Genomic DNA, 21,514 nt, shown 5'->3' with positions numbered 1-21,514 from the left:
AGAGGAAAAATTCTTTTGCTCAGAGAGATACATGACAATTATAGAAACTCTTTCAATATGCCCATTACTAAATTAGCTTAGTTTGAATTTGTAAATTAACATAGAAATTCAAAATAAAATCACATACTGCATTGAAGCAGCATTTTCCAAAATTTTTGATTCATTTAACTTAGTTTGTTTCTTCAATTTGTTATTGGTAAATAAGTCAATATTGAGCTCATTAGCTAAGTACATCACTCTATTAAAAAAATTGCAAGTTTAAATATCCATTTAATCTTGAGTGGTTTAGGTTGACAGTAAAAATGTATAAGATTTAGAAATCTGATTTGAAGTGTTTTTTTTTTTTTTTTTAAATGTTAAGGTTAAATTCAAGATACTCAAAAACCATTTGAATAGTAGTGCAAAATTGAGCTTTACTGAAGTCTAGGTATATTAAAAAAAAAAAAAAAAAGGGATTAAATTATGTAAGTTAATAACAAGATGCCCAGCTATTCAACACTTCTGCCTAACTTTTGACGTTTTATTTCAGTTCCTCTGGGAATCAAAACATCAGAAGTTTGATAGACTGGTTGAGTAGTTAGGTGTATTGTTATATAAATAATTTTGTTTGCTTAATTTTATAGAATATACTGAAACTTTAATAAAGGTTTCAGTTATGCTCTGCTATCTTGTGGTTTCTGAGTGCCTTTAATTTAACCATACTTAGTTTGAATTAATGTGTGCTTTTTGCACAGTTCATAATGCTTTTTTTTCCCCCCCAGGTATAGTTTCAGAATTTCAGTGCTCTATTAAGCAGGAGTGTAAAAACTCCAAAAGAAAATATAAAAGTTAAACCTTACATCACAAGGGACAGTGAACACATAAAAAAAAAAAAAAGATGGAATTTTTACCAATATTGACCACTTCTCAAGAAGAAATGATTAATAAACTAGTCTACATCCAAGAGCAGTTTGAGTATCCATCAGAGGAAGATTTGAGGAAGCTTACAGTAAGTTAATTCTCTGTGTGCATGTGTATACATTCAGCCACAAATGCACACATTCCCTTGCATTGATCAAATTTTAGATTATTTTCTGCAGATTGACCTTCCTTCTCAGTTGTGTTTTCTAAATTTTCACAGCCATCACTATTGTCCTGACCTGTGTTCAGTACTTTAGTAGAATTTGAGGAATTCCTATTATTTTGCTAGGATCTTGACCTGAAAACTGAACTTTTCATAGAAGAAAAAAGAAAAAAAAAAAAAAAAAAAAATTTATGCAGTTGTTAAAGGGCATTTTTCTACAATAATGCAGATAATAAAGTTGGGAATTAAAGAGCCAAAACTCTGTTCTGGCAAGCCATTGAGTGTATGTAATAACAGGATTGATTGGTAATGTAAGTGAAAGAAGCCAACTTTAACTAATTTTGTCAGGGTGATTTTAGCAAGAAGTCAATCTGCTATGTAGAACTGTATGGCATTAACTGAACTTTTATATTAAAAAAAATTAAAACAAGGAATTGATGGAAAGATATGATGTGGGATTTATTCATCTGAAATGTATAATAATTGTAGCTTTATGAAATTGTATGAAACTATACAATATTCATTTCATATTGTCTGTTATTGGTTCATGCTAATTATGAATGATAGTTACTGTTAATATCATATAGACATAATTAGGATACTGGATGTTTAAACTAGAAATTAAACATTCTAGCATTAGTTAGCATATAACTTTCTTATTGTGGAGCCTCAATCTGTCATCATACTTTTGAAAGCAGACCCTGTGTATATTTTGAATTTGTCCTCTGGTAATTATACTCAAAAAAAAAATTCATAATCTCAGTGTCCATATTTTTAACAGAAAGCAAAAGGGGCACTTTGCATCTAGTATTTTAATAAATCCATATTCATTGCATGCAAGAAGAAAAATCCAAACAGAGATAAATGCACAATTTGCAGTAGTCTGTGCTATTAGAGCATAGGCAACCTCGCTGTGCCCATTAGCATTAGTAGAGGCATACAATGCAAGAAAGCAAGCTTATGCAGCATCAGCAAAAAAAAAACCCATCCCATTTCACTCTCCATTTGTTCCAAAGGCCTGTCCAGCTCAGCCTTAAATTTATTTAGTCTATCAACTTCCACAACAAAAGATGGAAGTCTGTTCCACCAATCAACTACCCTCTGGCCAAAGGCAACTTTCTGCACATCTATTCTACAACTGGCTTTCCTCAATTTGAATCCGTGCCCCCTCAGGTTCTTAATCTGAGCAAGAGGAAGAATCCCATCAGCATTCAGCTTGCTCAAGCCATTCAAGGCCTTATACACCTCAATCAGATCACCCCGCAGGTGCCTACTCTCCAGGCACTGCAATTTGCAGAAGTTAAGCCTTTCTTGGTAAGAGCAGCCCTTTGTTCCCCTCACCAATTCTGTTGCCCTTCTTTGTACTCGTTCTAGCAAGTTTACATCATTCCTAAAATGAGACCTTCAGACATGTATACAGCACTCCAGGTGTGGCCTGACCATTGCCTTGTATAACGGGATAATCACCTCCCTGTCCCTGCTAACAAAATTCTTATACATCTTTGACAAGACTCCATGACCTGCCCTGGCTGGCTGTCTGTCTGCACTGCTCAGCAAACTTCATATTCGACTGCACAATTACCCCCAGGTCTTTTTCACTTTCCACTTCCCTGAGTGTAGTACCACACAGTTGGTATGTTTCTCTTCGGTTATTGCTACCCATATGCAGTACTTTGCATTTGTCAATGTTAAACCTCAGTTGCCACCTCTCAGCCCGTTTTCCCAACTTATCTAGATCCAGTTGGAATAGCACACTATCTTTACTGTCATTAACAACCCTGCAAACGTGGACACTAAACCCGATATACCTTCATCAATATCATTGATAAATATACAAAACAACAATGGGCCCAACACCAAACCCTGGGGAACTCCACAAATAACATTAGTCCACGAAGAGCAGTGTCCATTGATTACAACTCTCTGTCTTCTCCCACTCAACCATCCCTTTATCCATTGTAGCAACTTACTCTTAATGCCATATCTCTCCAATTTGTACAGCAGTCTTCCATGTGCAACAGTACCAAAAGCTTTCCTGAAATCCAAGTATATGATATCAAAATTATTTTTGGCATTCAGTTCCTTTGTGACCACATCATAGTATCCAATCGAATTGGTCAGACAAGACCTCCCTTTAACAAACCCATGCTGTGTCTCAACTATTACTGCAGTCTTGTCTAGATGATCTTGCAATGCCTCTTTAACCAGTGATTACATTATTTTCCCTGGAGAACAAGTTAAACTATTTAAACATATTAAATCTTATTAAATATATTTTAAACATAAACTATTAAACATATTTTATCTTATTCTATTTAATGCTTTAGTTAAATTTCATGATATAACTACATGTAACAGTTTTATTATAAGATAAATTTAGTAGTCAAAATTTGGAAATAAGTTTGCAATGGAGAATCACTTGCATAATAACACTATCAATGTATTCTCCCTTTAACTTTTTTTTTTCTCTGAATTTTGTGGAATAGTGATTTCTTCATTTCATAACGTGACTGTAACTTTTTTTTTTTAAATATTGCCCATATTGCTTTCAAGAACAAGTTTATATTTATATTGGTTTAGAAACTTTATGTACTTTAATTTTTATTCAGTTAAAAATAGGATTGCAGTTAGAAACAGGAATGTAGTTTAAAAATGCAGTTTATAATATATATATATATATATAAATAAATAAAAATATTCTCTGTTTATACTCTGGGATGGCCACATAGGGTCAGAGGATTTCCTAAGATAAAGAAAATAGAAGAATGTCACTGTGTTCTAGTCCCTATGGCTACTAAATACAGTGGTTGTTAAATTCATCACTCTATTTTAGCAGCCGTGTAGGCTTGAACTATAGCCAGCTCGAACATGCATACAAATGTACCCTTGCATTTCACTACTGGGCTACGGTGATTGTATTTAATCATTAAGTCCAAACTTTATCATGAAAATTAATTTCTTCACAATTCTTTGTCCGATGATTTGTGTAATCATTTGCAGCACAAGGCATTATTTTATTGAAAACAATTGCGGTATAAAGCACTATTTTATTGAAAACAATTGCAGTACAAGGCACTATTTTATAGAAAATTGTTGAACTAAAAATGTTACATTTAATATCATTAACCCATACATTGAATTTTGTCTGTATCACCATCTGAAACAAACTGCACATATTGGCTTAATTTTTGCATTTGTAGTTAAGTTAATAGTGAGCACTCCATACAATAATATATACAGCTCAATGGGCTAAACAGAATATTTATTAATTTGAAGTTATAATTTACCATAACCTATTGAAAACTACTTTGCTTTCTTCTTCCTCGGGGGACACCGGCATTAGTGGAGCAGTTAGAAGACAACCATCTACCATCACCCTCAGTGAGCGATCAGAAAGAAAACTGGATAACCAATTACAAAAAACAGTTGGCAAATCATAAGATGGAAGCTTGTTTAGAAGACCTTTATGCCAAACACGATAAAAAGCCTTTGAGATGTAAACAGCAACTGCTTGTGTTTCACCGAACTTTTCCATTGAATTAGTCCATAAATGGGTAACATAAGCCAAAATATCATCAGTAGATCGACACTGACGGAATCCATACTGGCGCTCGTTGATCAGACAGAAGGTTTCTAGGTAGTTTAAGAGTTGGCGGTTAATTGATTTCTCCACTACTTTAGAAAGAGTAAAAGTAATTGCAATGGGATGATAATTGGATGGGAGGGATTTGTTACCCTTTTTAGGAAATGGCTGGATATGAGCAAATTTCCAAGCAGAAGGAAAAACACCTTTTGAATAAGAACTTTTTGAATAATGTGAAAAAAGGCGACAAAGAACAGGAGTAAGTTCAGGAGCATAGGTTTTGAGAACAAGTGGAGAAATACCATCGGGACCTGGAGCTTTCTTAGCATCAAGATTTGTCAAAATCCTTCTGACATCCTTTTGATGGAAGATGACAGGAGGCATTGAATGTAGCATGTTGGGAATGGTGGGAGGTGTTTTATGAAGATCATTAATACACAAGTTGGAGGAAAAATGGGATGCTAGCAAGTCAGCTTTATCCTTGGCTGAAGTGACAACAGAATCATCTGGTTTGGACAGAAGTGGGAGCAGAGATGGGCAAAAGTTGCGGCCAATAGCTTTGGCAAGAGACCAGAATGCTCGGCTTCCATTAGGGCAAGAAGCAAGTTTTTTACTCTTAGCCTGTTCAAAATCTAGTTTGGACTGATTGATAACTGCTTTACAATTGTTGCGAGCTTTGGTGTAGGCAGAAAATGAAACTGAAGAATTAGAAACAAGGCAATTACGATATGCAACATTCTTCTCTTGAACAGCCTTAGCACATTTATTAGCAAACCAAGGTTTAGATAAAAGACAGATTTCAAAGTGGAGTGTGGGATAAAGGATTCCATTCCTGCAAGAATAATTTTACTGACACGATCTGAGCAAACGCTGACATCAGAAGTTTTGAAACAGTAATCCGACCAGGGAAAAGAAGAAAAGAAATCTCGCAGGTCATCCCATTTTGCATTCTTGTAATACCAAACAACACGAGGTTGGGAATAGCCATGAGATAGAGGCTCCATTGGAGAAGAGACAATCACCAAGTTGTGATCTGAGGTGCCTAAAGTACCTCTCACTTCGACCGTGTACTTAGAAGGGTTGTTTGTTAGAAAAAGATCGAATGTGTTGGCTGTATGGTTAGGATATTCTTGGATATTCTGGTATTCTTGTAGGTAAATGAGCAATCTGTGCAAGGTCATTAGTAATTGAAAAAGCCTCAGCATCTCGACCAGCTGGGTCAGTGTGACTAGAAAACGGAAGCCAGCTGGAGTTGTGAACATTAAAATCACCAAGGAAAATTACCTCACTGTTAGGAAAGTTGGACTGGAGAAAGTCAAGTTGCAAAGAGCTCCAAGTGATTTGTGGAGTTGGGAGAACGGTAGAGACAACAGATGAATTTGATTCAATGAGGTAGAGAGATTTTAAGCTAGAGAAGTTCGCAAAGAGGAGATTCCAAATTACCAAGTCTCTGACAGAGAATATCGGAACGGACATATGCACAAGTACCACCTTTGAGGCGAAAGGAATCGTACAGCGAATAATTTGGGCAACTGAGATGAGCAGTAGTTGAATCAACTAATAACTGAGATTCTGTCAGAAAAAGTACATGGGGTTTGGCAGACTGCAAGTGGAAATGGACATCGTTGAGATTAGAATTGAGACCACATATATTTTTGAAATGAATTAGGAAGTGCTTGGGAGGTTTAGATCTTTTTGCAGATAAGCTTGCTCTATTAGTTTGACAATTCATGGTGTATTCAATAGTAAGAAAAAGTGGGTGGGACATGCTGTATGAAGTAATGAAATTTTTGGATATGGCATACACGTAAGAATATACCCAGATCCTTGACATAACATGGCCTCGACAATGCCCCCACATACACACTACTCGGACTCCTTCCAGTCACTATCTGGCAGAGTAGAGGTAGCAAGATTATACACTAGCTGATCCGGAAGCCTCCTAGAGAGTTACCAATAGGTTTGGTCCGGTGTATAACTAGCGGCCGGCCTGCGAACACTGTTTTAGAGCTGTATCCTCAAAATATAAGGAAGATCGGATCTCGCCATGATGTTCATCATAACCTGAAAAGTCATCAATCATACTGCATGATGGAAGAGATGGGGAAGGGTTGACCGGAACTTAGCTCTGGTGACTAAACACGGGTTCCACAACTTCAAGCCTCCAATAAGCAAAAGTGGTGGTATTGCACCGGTTGATGAGAATCATCTACCAACTAGTACTCCCTAGTAATACAGAGGGGCGGCATTCCTCCATGTGGTTTGGGTGCCACACCTCAACCCCTGCTTACGTTGGTTCCCACCTGGGTGCTCACCCACCATGTGCTTGAGCATAGAGGTTATATCCAGGATTACTAACAGTCCCACCATTGTGAAGGTTGCAAGCAGAGGATTTGGCTGTTGCAGAGCATCCGGTCTTCACCGAAATTGGGTCCACTTGAACTGAGTGTCATCCGAATATCAGTTCCATCAGCGTTTTAGACTCCCAGGTAGCAAGTACAGCTTGTCTGGCATATCTGAGAAAATGTCTGTGACAACGACAAACTTCCATCTGTCGTTGTGGAAGTTGATAGGTTGAATAAATTTAAGGAGGAACTGGACAGGCATTTGGAGGGAATGGTGTGACTTTTTTTTTTTTTTTTTTTTTTTGGCTGATGCTGCATAAGCTCATACATTTGCTTTCTTGTATCACATGCCACTACTACTACTACAACCTCAAGGACCTAACTATAATGTTAATGCCAAAAGTTTTACATTAGGCTAAGTCATAGAAGACTATCAAGACCTTAAAGATCATGATGGTGAGCTCTGTTTTTGTGTAATTTCTTGTAACCTCTGTTTGTCACTTCTGAAGTTCCGAGAGTGGGATCACAGTGAATAGTTTGTCCCCTTATTAAATAATTTTTTCCTGTAATGTAGGATCATTTCCTGTAGTATAGTATGTTAAGATCCGAGAAGTCATTTACTATGCTTATTAAAAATTTCTTCAACAGATCCTTTCAAGTTCATTATTGGCAATTTCTCTCTCAAACATGTATACAAGGAGGAGTTCCACAAGACTGTTCTCAGTGCCACTTTATTTTCAATAAGAATAAATCAGAGTGACCAAAAATATTCCCATCACCATGGATTTATAGCTTATGCCGATACTTTAGCATCTCTTGCCATTCCCAGATTATGGGCCTTATTGAGAGATAACTATAAACAAATCTCAATAAATAACATTGAGTGACAGATGACAGAAAATGGATACAGATTAATCTAACCAGAAATATATTGTTATACATTTCTGTAACAAGTGCAAAATGAATTCTGAACCTGAGCTACATTTAGCTAATCATTCTCTTCCAGCCAAGCACCGTATTTATATCTTAAGTCTGATTATTGATAGCAGTGTTATCACATTAAACTTTTTAGAACATATTAAATATCTATGGACTATCTGTCCAAAGAGAATGAATACACTTTGAGTTATTTCTGCTACCATCTGAGATGCATTTTGCCTTACCCAGCTTTACTTGATTCAGTCACTCATTAAATCTAATCTGGACTATAGAGCACCTATCCCATAATCTGCCATCTACATTGCTCGAAGTGCTTACAGAATGCTTCAGTACAAATCTGTATGTCTTAAGCCCACAAACCACCACTGAATATCAAGAGATGTTATTTATGTTATTTGGTTTTTAGGAGCATTAGCAACTAAGGCCATATTGCTCCGGGGATATGCGGTGGTCATTCCCTGACCTTTCCGCATCCTCCGTATTTGGTGGCCACGGGCTCAAACCCTGGTCTAATCAAGAAGCCTGTGCTACGCACTGCTGCTCCTGCCCACCTGGCTACGGAGGCGCCGAATACCAAGAGAAAGATGTTACTACTTCATGACACAACTAAAATTCAAAGCTTGCTGATCCATCTCATTTGGTCTATATTACATGATCTGCAGTGAAAAAATTATAGGAGCAAATATATAACTATTGCAGCAAATCAGCCTGTTTATCAGGATGTTCTAATAACACCAGTGTTCATATAACATTCATGCTGCTGGAATGTTCATCTTCATCAAGATGTTCAAGATCAGGTAGATTCAGATCTCCTGTGGACAAACTTCACACTGTTTTGTAAATTTGACATTGGGGTAAATATTTTTTAGCAAATGCCAGTTTCCATGAAATACATGCCACATTCACAAAATTATCCCCTGCCTTGCTAAAATTTATATTGATGGTATAAAGACTGACAGTGAAGTGGGTGCAGCATGTTAGCATTATCATTAGCTGGCAATGATGCAAGAAAGCAAGCTTATACAGCATTAGCCAAAAAAAAAAAAAAAAAAAAAAAAAAGAAGACACCTCCCATTTCACCTATTCATTTCTTCCAGTAGTTTGTCTATTTCTTCCTTGAATTTAATTAAGCTTATCAGCTTCCACAACAACAGATGGAAGTTTTTTCTGGCAATCAACCACCTGCTGACTAAAGACAAACTTCCGCACATCTATTCTGCAACCATCCTTCCTCAATTTGAATCTGTTCCTCCTCCCCTTTTTGTGTGTGGTCTGAGCAAGAGAAAGAATCCTGTCAGTCAGCATTGAGCTTGCTCAATCCATTCAAAACCTCAAATACCTCAGTCAGATCCCCTTGCAAGTGTCTAGTTTCCAGTCACTGTAGTTTCAAAACTGAAGCCTCTCTTGGTAAGACCACCCCGTTATTCCCCCACACCATTATTTCTGCAACCCCACATGCTTAGCATTAGCATTAGTAGGGGTTTATTATGCAAGAAAATAAGTTTATATAGCATCAGAAAAAAAAAAAAAAAACTGCTCCCATTTCACCCATCCATTCATTCTAAAAGTTTGTCTAGTTCGGCTTTGAATTTATTTAAGCTGTCAACTTCCAGAACAACAGATGGAAGTTTGTTCCAGCAATCAACCACCTGCTGGCTAAAGACAAATTTATGCACATCTATTCTGCGACTCTCTTTCCTCAATTTGAATTTATGCCCCCTCAGGTGTGGAATCTGAGTAAGAGGAAGAATCCCATCAGCGTTGAGCTTATTCCAACCATTTAAGGCCTTATACACCTCAATCAGGTCACCTCATAGGTGCCTCTTCTCCAGATTCTGAAATTTGCAGACCTTAAGCCTTTCTTGGTAAGAGCAACCCTTTGTTCCACTCACTAATCTCGTTGCCCCTCTCTGCACTTGTTGCAGCAGCTCTACATCTTTCCTAAAATTAGGCCTCCAGACTTGTTTGCAGTACTCAAGGTGTGGCCTGACCATTGCTTTATACAAGGGAATAATCAACTCCTTATTCCTGCCAGCAAAATTCCTATATATCATTGAAAAGATCCCATGAGCTACTCTTGCAGCCTTTTTGCACTGCTCAGAAAACTTCATAGCTGACTGCACAATTACCCCCAGGTCTTCTCTTCATTCTCCACTAGCCTGAGTGTAGTACAGCATGGTTGGTACATTACTCTGGGGTTACTGCTACTCATATGCAGTACTTAGCATTTGTCAATATTAAACTTTAGTTGCCACCTCTCAGCCCATCTGCTCAACTTTTCTAGATCCTGTTGCAGTAGAGTACCATCCTTACTGTTATTAATAACCCCACCAAACTTTGTATCGTCTGCAAACTTGGACAGTAAGCCTGATATATTTTCATCAATATTATTGATAAATACAGAAAACAACAATGGGTCCAATGCCGAACCCTGGGGGACTCCACCAATAACATTAGTCCATGAAGGGCAGTGTCCATTGATTACCACTCTGTCGTCTCCCACTCAACCATCCCTTTACACATAGCAGCAACTTGACCTTAATGCCATACTGCTCCAACCTGTACAGTAGTCTTCCATGTGCAACAGTATCAAAACCTTTCCTAAAATCCAAATATATGATATCAAAATTTATTTTTTGCATCCAGTTCCTTTGTGACCAAATAGTATCCAATAAAATTGGTCAGACAAGACTTCTCCTTAACAAACCCATGCTGTGTCTGAACTATAACTGCAATCTTGTCTAGATGATTCTGCAGTGCTTCTTTGACCACTGACTCCATTATCTTTCCTGGAACAGAGGCTAAACTGACAGGTCTGTAATTACTTGTGTCACCCTTCGATCCCACTTTATGAATTGGGAATACTTTTGCACATCTCCAGTCTGTGGGGACCTCCCCTGAGTCAAAGGATGCCATCATAATCATGGCTAAGGGTCTACTTACTTCCTTTGCTACCTCCTTTAATATAACTGGATAGATCTCATCCACCCCTGGTGCCTTCCTTGTGTTTAATGTCAACAAATTCTCCTCCACTTTGTTCTCAGTTATTACAAAATCTTTTAGTTCCCTGTACAATTTGATTAACTTCTGGCATTCCCCTCCCATAATAACTCCTCACGTGTGAATGTAGATGCAAAATACTCATTCAGTTTGTCAGCTGCCTCAGCAGGATCATCAACAATCGACCCATCGATATCAAGTGGGCCAATCTGATTCGTTCCCTTCTTTCTAGAGTTCACACCAGTAAAGAAGTCTACTATTTTTCTTTGTATCCTTTGCCAAAGATTTCTTGTAATCTGCCTTTGCTTGCCAAACCTCCTTTGTGACTTGATTACAGAATATCTTATATCTACCATAGGCATCTGTGTCTCCTGATAATTTATATGCAACCCATGCATTTTTCTTCTGTGCCACGAGTTTCATCATTTCATCTGACATTCATTTAAGCTTAAACCTTGAACAGTAATTCTTAGTTGGTACGATAAAAGTCTAATAGCTTCCAAGATTAATTCTAGAATGCATCCCATTTAGAATTTTCTGTTCCTAAAATGAGGCCTCCTGACTTGTATATAATACTCAATATGCAACCTAACCATGGCCTTGTACAAAGGGATGATCACCTCCTTATTCATATTAGTAAAATTACTGTATATCAGGAGCCAAATAAATTTATGATGTGATCTACTTTTTTCCTTCAAAATGTGCCGCGATCTACCATCTCAAAAATTTCATTGCACAAGGTGCACAAATCGAGGGATGACTGTATATTTAAAATTCGTTGTGATCGACCGAAATTAAATCCGCGATCGACTCGTTGGCCACCCCTGCTGTATATCATTGACAAAACCACAAAGCTCTCCTGACAGCCTGTCTGCATTTCTGAGAGAACTTCATATTAGACTGCATAATTACTCCAGGTCTTTTCATTTCCCAGTACTCTGAATGCAGTGCCATACAGTTGGTACGTTACTCTGGGGTTACTGCTGCCTATGTGCAGTACTTTGCATTTGTCATTGTTAAACTTCAGTTGCCACTTCTCAGCCCATTTGCCTAACTTTTCCAGATCTTGTTACAATAGCATACTGTCATTAACAACCCTGCAAACTTGGACATTAAGCCTGATACACTTTTAGCATTAGCATTAGTAGAGGCATATGATACAAGAAAGCAAGCTTATGCAGCATCAGCCAAAAAAAAAAAAAAAAACCCTTCCAGTTCACCCCTCCATTCCTTCGAAATACCTGTCCAGCTGAGCCTTAAATTTATTTAGGCTATCAACTTCCACAACAAGGGATGGACGTCTGTTCCACCAACCAACTACCCGTTGCCTAAAGGCAAATTTCTGCACATCTATCCTACATCTGTCTTTCCTCAACTTGAATTTATGCCCTCTCAGGTGATTATTCTGAGCAAGAGAAAGAATTCCATCTGCATTGAGCATGCTCAAACCATTCAAGGCTTTATACACCTCTATCAGATCACCTCGTTGGTGTCTAGTCTCCAGACACTGTAATTTGCAAAACTTAAGCCTTTCTTCGTAAGAGCAACCCTTTGTTCCATTCACTAATCTTGTTGCCCTTCTCTGTACTCGTTCCAGCAGCTCTACATCCTTCTTGAAATGAGACCTCCAGACCTGTATACAGTACTCAAGGTGTGGCCTGACCATTGCCTTATACAAGGGAATAATCACCTCCTTATCCCTGCTAGAAAAATTCCTGTATATCATTGAGAAGACACCATGAGATACTCTTGCAGCCCGTCTACACTGCTCAGAGAACTTCATATCTGCCTGCACAATTACCCCCAGGTCCTTTTCATTCTCTACCACTGTCAGCGTAGTAACAGAGTTGATACATTGCTCTGGGGTTGCTGTTTCCCATATGTAGTACTTTACATTTGTCAATGTTAAACTTCATTTGCCACCTCTCAGCCCATCTGCTCAGCCTTTCCAGACCCTGTTGCAGCAGCATAGTGTTAGTAGTGTCCTTGACAACCCTGCCAACCCTTGTATCGTCTGCAAACTTGGACATTAAGCTTGATATACCATCATCAATATCATTTATAAATACAGAAAACAATAATGGACCCAACACTGAGTCCTGAGGGACTCCACTAATAACATTAGTCCACGATGAGCAGTGTCCTTTGATTACCACTCTCTGTCTTCTCCCCCTCAACCACCCCTTTATCCATAGCAGCAATTTGCCTCCAATGTCACACTGCTCCAATTTGTGTAGCAGTCTTCCATGTGCAACAGTATCAAAAGCCTTTCTAAGATCCAAGTATATAATATCAAAGTTATTCCCTGCATCCAGCTCTTTTGTGACTGCATCATAGTATCCAATCAAATTGGTCAGGCAAGACTTCCCCTTAACAAAACCGTGCTGTGTCCGAGCTATAACTGAAGTCTTGTCTAGATGATCCTGCAGTGCTTCTTTAACCAGTGCCTCCATTAATTTTCCTGGAACAGAAGTTAAACTCACAGGTCTATAATTACTTGTCAGCCTTTGATCCTCCTTTGTGAATTGGGGTCACATTTGCACATCTCCAGTCTATGGGTACCTCCAAGGAAGCTCTCATAATTATGGCTAAGGGTTTGCTTACTTCCTTTGCTGCCTCCTTTAATATAACTGCACTTTCATCAATATCATTAATAAATACAGAAAACAACAATGGACTCAATACTGAAACCTGGTTTTGTTATTTGTTATTTGTTTTTTTTTTTTTTTTAGGAGCATTAGCAACTAAGGCCATATTGCTCCGAGGATTTGCGGTGATCATTTCCTGACCTTTCCGCATCCTCCGTATTTGGTGGTCACGGGCTCGAACCCCAGTCTGATCAAGAAGCGTGTGCTACGCACTGTTGCTCCTGCCCACCTGGCTACGGAGGCCCTCTGAACCTTGGGGGAACTCCACTAATAACATTAGTCCATGAAGAGCAGTGTCCATTGATTACTACTCTGTCTTCTCCCACTCAACCAACCCTTTATCCATAGCAGCAACTTGCACTTAACGCCACACTGCTCCAATTTTTACAGCAGTTTTTTATGTGCAAAAGCTTTCCTGAAATCCAAGTATATGGTATAAAAAATTTTTTTTTTTTTTTTTTTTTTATGAAAACCCCAAACACGAAAGGTATCAAAACCTATAGTACTTAGTACCATGCATGGGTTGAAGGAGAAGTATGAGGGGGAGGGGGATGCCGGAAACTTTGCTCTAGAGACTAAACATGTGTTTCACCACTTCAAGCCTCCACGAAGCAAAGTGGTGGTATTTCACCGGTTGATGAAAGTTATCTACCACTTGCATCCAGTTCCATTATTAACAACATTGTATTATTCAATCAGATTGGTCAAACAAGATTTCCCCTTAACAAATCTATATTGTGTCTGAAGTATAATTTCAGTCTTGTCTAGATGATTGTGCATTACTCCTTTTACCACTTACTCCATTATTTTACCTGGGACAGAAGTTAAACTAATAGGTCTGTAATTACTATTGTTACCCTTTGATCTCTGTTTGTGATTGGGGATACATTTGCACATCTCCAGTCTGTGGGAGCCTCTTCTGAATCCTAGGTTGGTCTCATAATTATTGCTAAGGGTTTGCTTACTTCTTCTGCTGCATCCCTTAATATAACTGGACAGATCCCATCGACCACAGGTGCTTTCTTATGTTTAACTTCAACAATTACACTTCCACTTTGCTCTCAGTTATTACAAAATCATTTAGCTTCCTGTTAGAGTTTGATAAGCTTTTGGCCTCCTCTTCACTAAGAATTCCTCATGTGTGAATGTAGATGCAAAATACTCATTCAGTTTTGTCGGCTGCCTGAACAGGATCAACAGTCAAACCATTGATATCGAGTGGACCAATTGGATTCATCCACTTCCTTCTACCGTTTGCATAAATAAAGAAGTCTTTGCTGTTTTTCTTTACATCCTTTGCCAAATATTTCTCATAATCTGCCTTTGCTTACCTGAATTCCTCTGTGAATTGATTACAGACAAGTTTATATCTACATTAGGCTTCTGTGTCACCTGATATGCATCCTGTGTATTTTTCCTTCTCTGCCACGAGTATAATCAGTAAATATGACATCCATTTAGGTCTAAAGCTTGAACAGTATTTCTTAATCTGTACGAAAAGCCCAGTAGATTCTATAATTAATTGCTTGAATGCTTCTCATTCAGAATTTGCCAATGCATCACCAGTTGGTCCCACTGTATAAAATTTAAAAACTGTCTCAGACCACGTTAGTCACCTTTATGAATGCAAAATTCCCTCACCTTACCCTTGATGGTAGTTACATCTTTTAAAGTAATTCCCAAATCAATACACTGATCACTGTCACCTAGTGGTTTTTTTATCTTCAGATTCTTAATGCATGAATAATTCCTGCTGATAATCAGATTGAGTATTACTCACTTGTTGCCTCTCTAACATGCTGCTATTGAAAACAGTCATCCAATAAATCCACAAAAGCCTCTAGTCTGTGACTCCCAAGATTCATTCAATATCTCTAAAGTTAAAATCCACATTAGAAGACATTCTGATTTATTGGCCCACTCTATTTCTCTGTTCTTTGTACTCATCAGAGTCATTAGACCTTTACTATGCTCCTATCATTTTTGCTTTCCCATTGCTTATATCACACCAAACTGACTCATCATTGCACTGGCAACCAATGTCAACTGGATGTACTGCCTTAGATTTTATGTACTTCTTAACTAAAGGCATAACCCCTCCCAACCTATGCTGTCCTTTCTGTATATGTTGTACTTCCTATATTTTTTCAGCCTGGTTTGCACTTGTTAACAGGAGAGACTGCTTCTACAGGGATGGGATACGCTTAAATAGAAAGGGTGCAAGAATATTTGCTGATGCTATCGATGCAGTGTTAGGTGGGTCAGAAAACTGCTAGCTTGGGGGGATACAAGGACTAATACATTAACAGAAGCCACTGGCAGAGGTGAAAGTGATTCTTGCACTGCTTCTATTGGAATGAGCAGCAGCCTGGAAAACAAGATACAGGGTATTTCAGAGACTCCTGGGAGTCGTTGTGATACAAGTAAACACATGGGTTGTGTTAGGGTAGCTAAGAATAGGAACAGGTACATGTATACTTGTGTGTACGTCAATGCTAGGAGTTTGGTAAATAAATTTGATGAATTTGAGGTATTGCTCAAAACATCAAAGGCAGATATTGTTGGGATATCAGAGACGTGGTGTCACACAGATATAAGGAATGCAGAACTGGAATTTGGGGAGTACAATGTGTACAGAAAGGATAGACAAGATAGGAAGGGAGGAGGGGTTATGCTATTAGTTAAGAAACACATAAAATCCAAGGAACTGAAGCCAGTTGAAATCGCTGGACAGTGCAGTGTCGAGTCAGTTTTGTGTGACATAAGCACTGGGAGATCAAAATTGAGAGTAGGAGTGTGCTATAGGCCTAATGACTCTGATCAGTATAATAAGAAACTGTACAGGGAAATAGAGTAGCCAGTAAATCAGAGAGTCTTATAATGGGGGATTTTAATTTCCCAGATATTGACTGGAATTTGTGGGTTGGTCACTCACACACTAGCAAGGCTTTTGTGGATTTATTGGATGATTGTTTTCTACATCAGCATGTTTGGGAGGCAACTAGAGGGAGTAATACTCTTGATCTGATTATCAGTAGTGATTCTTCATGCATTAAGAATCTGCAGATAAAGGAACCACTAGGTAGCAGTGATCACAGTGTGCTGAAGTGGGATTTACTCAAAGAGGTAACTATCATCAGGGGTAAAGGGAAGGGTTTTTGCTTTTGTAAAGGCGACTACGATGGTCTGAGACAGTATTTAAATTCTATACAGTGGGACTAACTGATGACGTTACCAACAGCAAATTCAAAATGGGAAGCATTCAAAGAACTTTTCTTGGAAGCCACTAGGCTTTACATACCAATTAAAAGAAGTATTGTTCAAGGTTTACGCCAAAATGGATGTCAGATGAACTAATGAGACATATGGCAGAGAAGAAAAATGCATGGGATACATATAAATTAATGGGTGACATGGAAGCCTATGATAGATAAACGCTGGTCTATAACCAAGTCACAAAGGAGATTAGGTAGGCAAAGGCAGATTATGAGAAATCCTTGGCAAAGGATGCAAAGAAAAACAGAAAAGAGTTCTTTACCTATGTAAACTCTAGAAGGAAAGGGATGAATCAGATTGGTCCACTGGATATTGATGATTCAACAGTTGAGGATCCTGCTCAGGTGGCTAACAAACTAAACGAGTATTTTGCATCTACATTCACACAAGAGGAGTATTCAAGAAGGGGAATGCCAGAGGAGAAGTAAACTCTGGCAGTGAGCTAGATGATTTGGTAATAACTCAGAGGAAAGTGGAAGAGAAATTGTCGATGATAAACATAAAAAAGGCACCCGGGGTGGATGGGATCTATCCAGTTATATTAAAGGAGGCAGCAAAGGAAGTAAGCAAACCCTTAGCCATAATTATGAGAGCTTCTTTGGACTTAGGGGATGTACCCATAGACTGGAGATGTGAAAATGTGACCCCAATTCACAAAGGAGGATCAAAGGCTGCCACAAGTAATTATAGACCTGTGAGTTTAACTTTTGTTCCAGGAAAATTAATGGAAGCACTGGTTAAAGAAGCACTGCAGGATCATCTAGACAAGACTTCAGTTATAGCTCAGATATAGCATGGTTTTGTTAAGGGAAAGTCTTGCTTGACCAGTTTGATTGGACACTATGATGCAGTCACAAAAGAACTGGATGCAGGGAATAACTTTGATATTATATATTTGGATCTTAGAAAGACTTTTGATACTGTTGCACATGGAAGACTGCAGCACAAATTGGAGCATTGTGGCATTGGAGGCAAATTGCTGCTATGGATAAAGGGATGGTTGAGGAGGAGAAGACAGAGTGGTAATCAATGGACACTACTCATCGTGGACTAATGTTATTAGAGGAGTCCCTCAGAGTTCAGTGTTGGGTCCATTGTTGTTTTCTGTATTTATAAATGATATTGATGATGGTATATCAAGCTTAATGTTCAAGTTTGCAGACGATACAAAGGTTGGCAGGGTAGTTAAGGACACTACTGATGCTATGCTGCTGCAACACGATCTGGAAAGGTTGAGCAGATGGGCTGAGAGGTGGCAAATGAAGTTTAACATTGACAAATGTAAAGTACTACATATGGGAAACAGTAACCCCAGAGCAATGTATCAAATCTGTGGTACTACACTGACAGTGGTAGAAAATAAAAATGACCTGGGGGGTAATTGTGTAGGCAAATATGAAGTTTTCTGAGCAGTGCAAACGGTCTGCAAGAGTAGCTCATGGTGTTTTGTCTATGATATACAGGAATTTTTCTAGCAGGGATAAGGAGATGATTATCTCCTTGTATAAGGCAATGGTCAGGCCACACCTTGAGTACTGTATACAGGTCTGGAGGCCTCATTTCAAGAAGGATGTAGAGCTGCTGGAACGAGTACAGAGAAGGGCAACAAGATTAGTGAATGGAACAAATGGAATAAGGGAACAAACCTTGCTCTTACGAAAAAAGGCTTAAGTTTTGCAAATTACAGTGTCTGGAGACTAGACACTGGCGAGATGATCTGATAGAGGTGTATAAAGCCTTGAATGGTTTGAGCATGCTCAATGTTGATGGGATTCTTCCTCTCGCTCAGAATAATCACCTGAGAGGGCATAAATTCAAATTGATTGGGAAAGACAGATGTAGGATAGATGTGTGGAAATTTGCCTTTAGCCAGCGGGTAGTTGGTTGGTGGAACAGACTTGCATCCCTTGTTGTGGAAGTTGATAACCTAAATAAATTTAAGGTTCAGCTGGACAGGTGTTTCGAATGAACGGATGGGTGATATGGGAGTAGTTTTTTTTTTTTTTTTTTTTTTGGCTGATGCTGCATAAGCTTGCTTTCTTGCATCATATGCCTCTACTAATGCTAATCAGTAAAATTCCCTATCAGGTACATATTTACCAAGCTCTGTGGCCTACATTTGGGATTCTCTTCTCATATAAGTGCCCTTTTGCTAACCTCAAGGTCGTCTCCGTGGGCAGGAGCAGCAGTGCGTAGCACACGCTTCTTGATTAGACCTGGGTTCAAGCTCATGACCACCAAATATGGAGGATGCGAAAACGTCAGGGAATGACCACCGCGTATCCCCGGAGCAATATGGCCTTAGTTGCTAATGCTCCTAAAAACCAAAACAACAACAACAGCTAACCTCACCAGGTGCATTGCTTGTTCTTGGACCTTTTCAGGTAGCTCTGTCTCATTTTAGGTTCATCTCCCATACTTACTGGTATGCAGTATTCCAAAGTTGGTTCAAAGGTTACTTTATAAAGTGGAATTATAATCTCTGTATGTACAGTATTAAGTTGGAAATCACTAAAGTTGATTGAAAAAGCAGCAAAGACTTATTTACTTATGTAAACACTAGAATGAAGAAGATGAATCAAATTGGTCCACTCGATATTGATAGTTTGACTGTTAATGATCCTGCTCAGGTTACTGACAAATTGAATAATTTGTCAGTAACCTGACAAATTATTCAATAATTCATAAGAAAGGGGATGCCAGATGATTATCAAACTTTAACAGGGAGCTAAATGATTTTGTTATAACTGAGGTGTAAGTGGAAGAGAAATTGTTGAAGTTAAACATAAGGAAGGCACCTGCGGTGGATAAGATCTATCCAATTGTATTAAGGAATGCAGCAAAGTAAGCAAGCAAACCTTAGCCATAATTATGAGTGCATCCTTGGATTGAGGGAAGGTCCCCGCAGACTGGAGATGTACAAATGTATCCCCAATTCGCATAGGGGATCATAGCGCGACACAAGTAATTACAGACTTGTTAGTTCTGAATTTCTTTTCAGGGAAAATAATGGAGTTACTGATTAAAGAAGCACTGCGAGATCATCTAGACAAGGCTGCAATTAGACCTCAGGCACAACATGGGTTTGTTAAGGGGAAATCTTGTTTGACCAATTTGATTGAATACGGTGATGTAGTCACAGAAGAACTGGATGCAAAAAATAATTTTGATATTATATGCTTGGATTTCAGGAAAGCTTTTGATACTGTTGCACATAAGACTGCTGTATGAATTACCCTAGGGGTTCACATCTGATGAGTATTGGGCTTGGCAAACACAGGGTCCTGAGCTGGATCATCATTCTTCTCTTTCTTGCTTTCTTGGTGATTCCCTTCTACTTCTCTCTGTCTCTCTCTCTCAGGGTAGCACAGGATTTTTTTTTTTTTTTTTTTTGCTGGTGCAGCATAAGCCTCAGGCTTCCTTGCACCACATGGCTAATAATAATAATTCTGCATTCCTTATATCTGTGTGACACCATGTCTCTGAAATTCCAACAATGTCTGCATTTGTTGTCTTGACCAGCACATTGGTGTACATGCAAATATACATGCATCTGTTCTTACTACTATTCTAACACAGCTCATGTGTTTACTTGTTTTATGATGACTCTTGGCAGTCCTTGAAATCCCTAGCACCTTGCTTTTCAGTCTGCTCCTGGTTCCAATAGAAGTAGTGCAAGAATCACTTCCACCTCTGCCTGCAGCTATTGTTGATCTATTAGTCTGTGTATCTCCCCAAGCTAGCAGTTTTCTGACCCACCTAAAACTGTTTCATTAGCATTAGCAAATATTCTTGCACACTTTTTATTTAAGTGTATCCCATCCCTGTAGAAGCAGTCTCTCCTGTTAACAAGCACAGACCATGCTGAGAAAAATTCTACCCCATGAGCCTTGCACAATCTCTCCAGGGCTGAATTGATCGACAAGGGTCTCTTATCGTGTTTGGGCAGAATTGCAGACACTTTAAAATTTAATCCTAACTCTTTTTTCCTAACTTTTTTTTCAACGTTGCCCTGTACCTCTTAAATAAGTCTGCAGATCTACTCAATCTGTCCTTCCTAATAGTAATGTTTCTGTATCCCTTCCTACTGAATATAGTAATTATCCTTTTGCATAGCTGCCAAGTCTAGATTTTTGAAAGAGAATATGTCCTTTTACTCAATTTGGCCCTTTTTCATCTTGCCATCATTTCTCTGAGTTTCTCCATCTTGGAGAAACTCAGAGACAAACTGAGTTTCTCCATCTTTTTGCAAAAACTCAGTTTTTCTCTGTCTTTTTCTATTCACAAAAAAAAAAAAAAAAAATAATAATAATAAAACTATGTTAAAATTGGAATTTTTTAAAATTTTTGTGAATTTCTGGTTATTTTCTTTAACGAACTGCCTGTCATATGTGGTGTGGCAGTTTGTTTGCAAAATAGAAATGCAGGGTAATAGCCTTATTCTGTTATGTGCAGCCGTTTCATAGTGCTTGTGTAGTGCAAAACTCAATATTTTTCAGTAAGATGCCAAATAAATACAATGTAAAACTTCAGAACACATACACAAGATTTTCCACGTATTGTAAACTCTGAAAAAAGTAACACGTGCTTTGAGTACTGTATACACTCAAAGCAGATGTGAATTTTCAGTTTCAAGCTACATGAAATGCAATGTAGTCAA

General features: G+C 38.4%; 1 protein-coding gene across 1 annotated transcript in view; it reads left to right on the top strand.

Annotated features, from left to right (window-relative positions):
- The first annotated feature begins 877 nt into the window (after nucleotides 1–877).
- Nucleotides 878–21,514, top strand: part of LOC150090688 (ecdysone receptor-like) — a 57,596-nt gene continuing 36,959 nt past the window's right edge. Inside the window, exon 1 of the mRNA XM_090368835.1 lies at nucleotides 878–988. Within this exon, the coding sequence (XP_090224961.1) occupies nucleotides 878–988 (111 nt within the window). The remainder of the gene's footprint in view (nucleotides 989–21,514) is intronic.

The sequence above is a fragment of the Mastigoproctus giganteus genome, chromosome 1 (genome assembly GCF_048544385.1).
Source record: "Mastigoproctus giganteus isolate SK-2022 chromosome 1, ASM4854438v1, whole genome shotgun sequence".
Classification (NCBI taxonomy): Eukaryota; Metazoa; Arthropoda; class Arachnida; order Uropygi; family Thelyphonidae; genus Mastigoproctus; species Mastigoproctus giganteus.
Note: the sequence above shows the minus strand (reverse complement) of the source record. Positions and strands in the feature narration are given on the sequence as shown.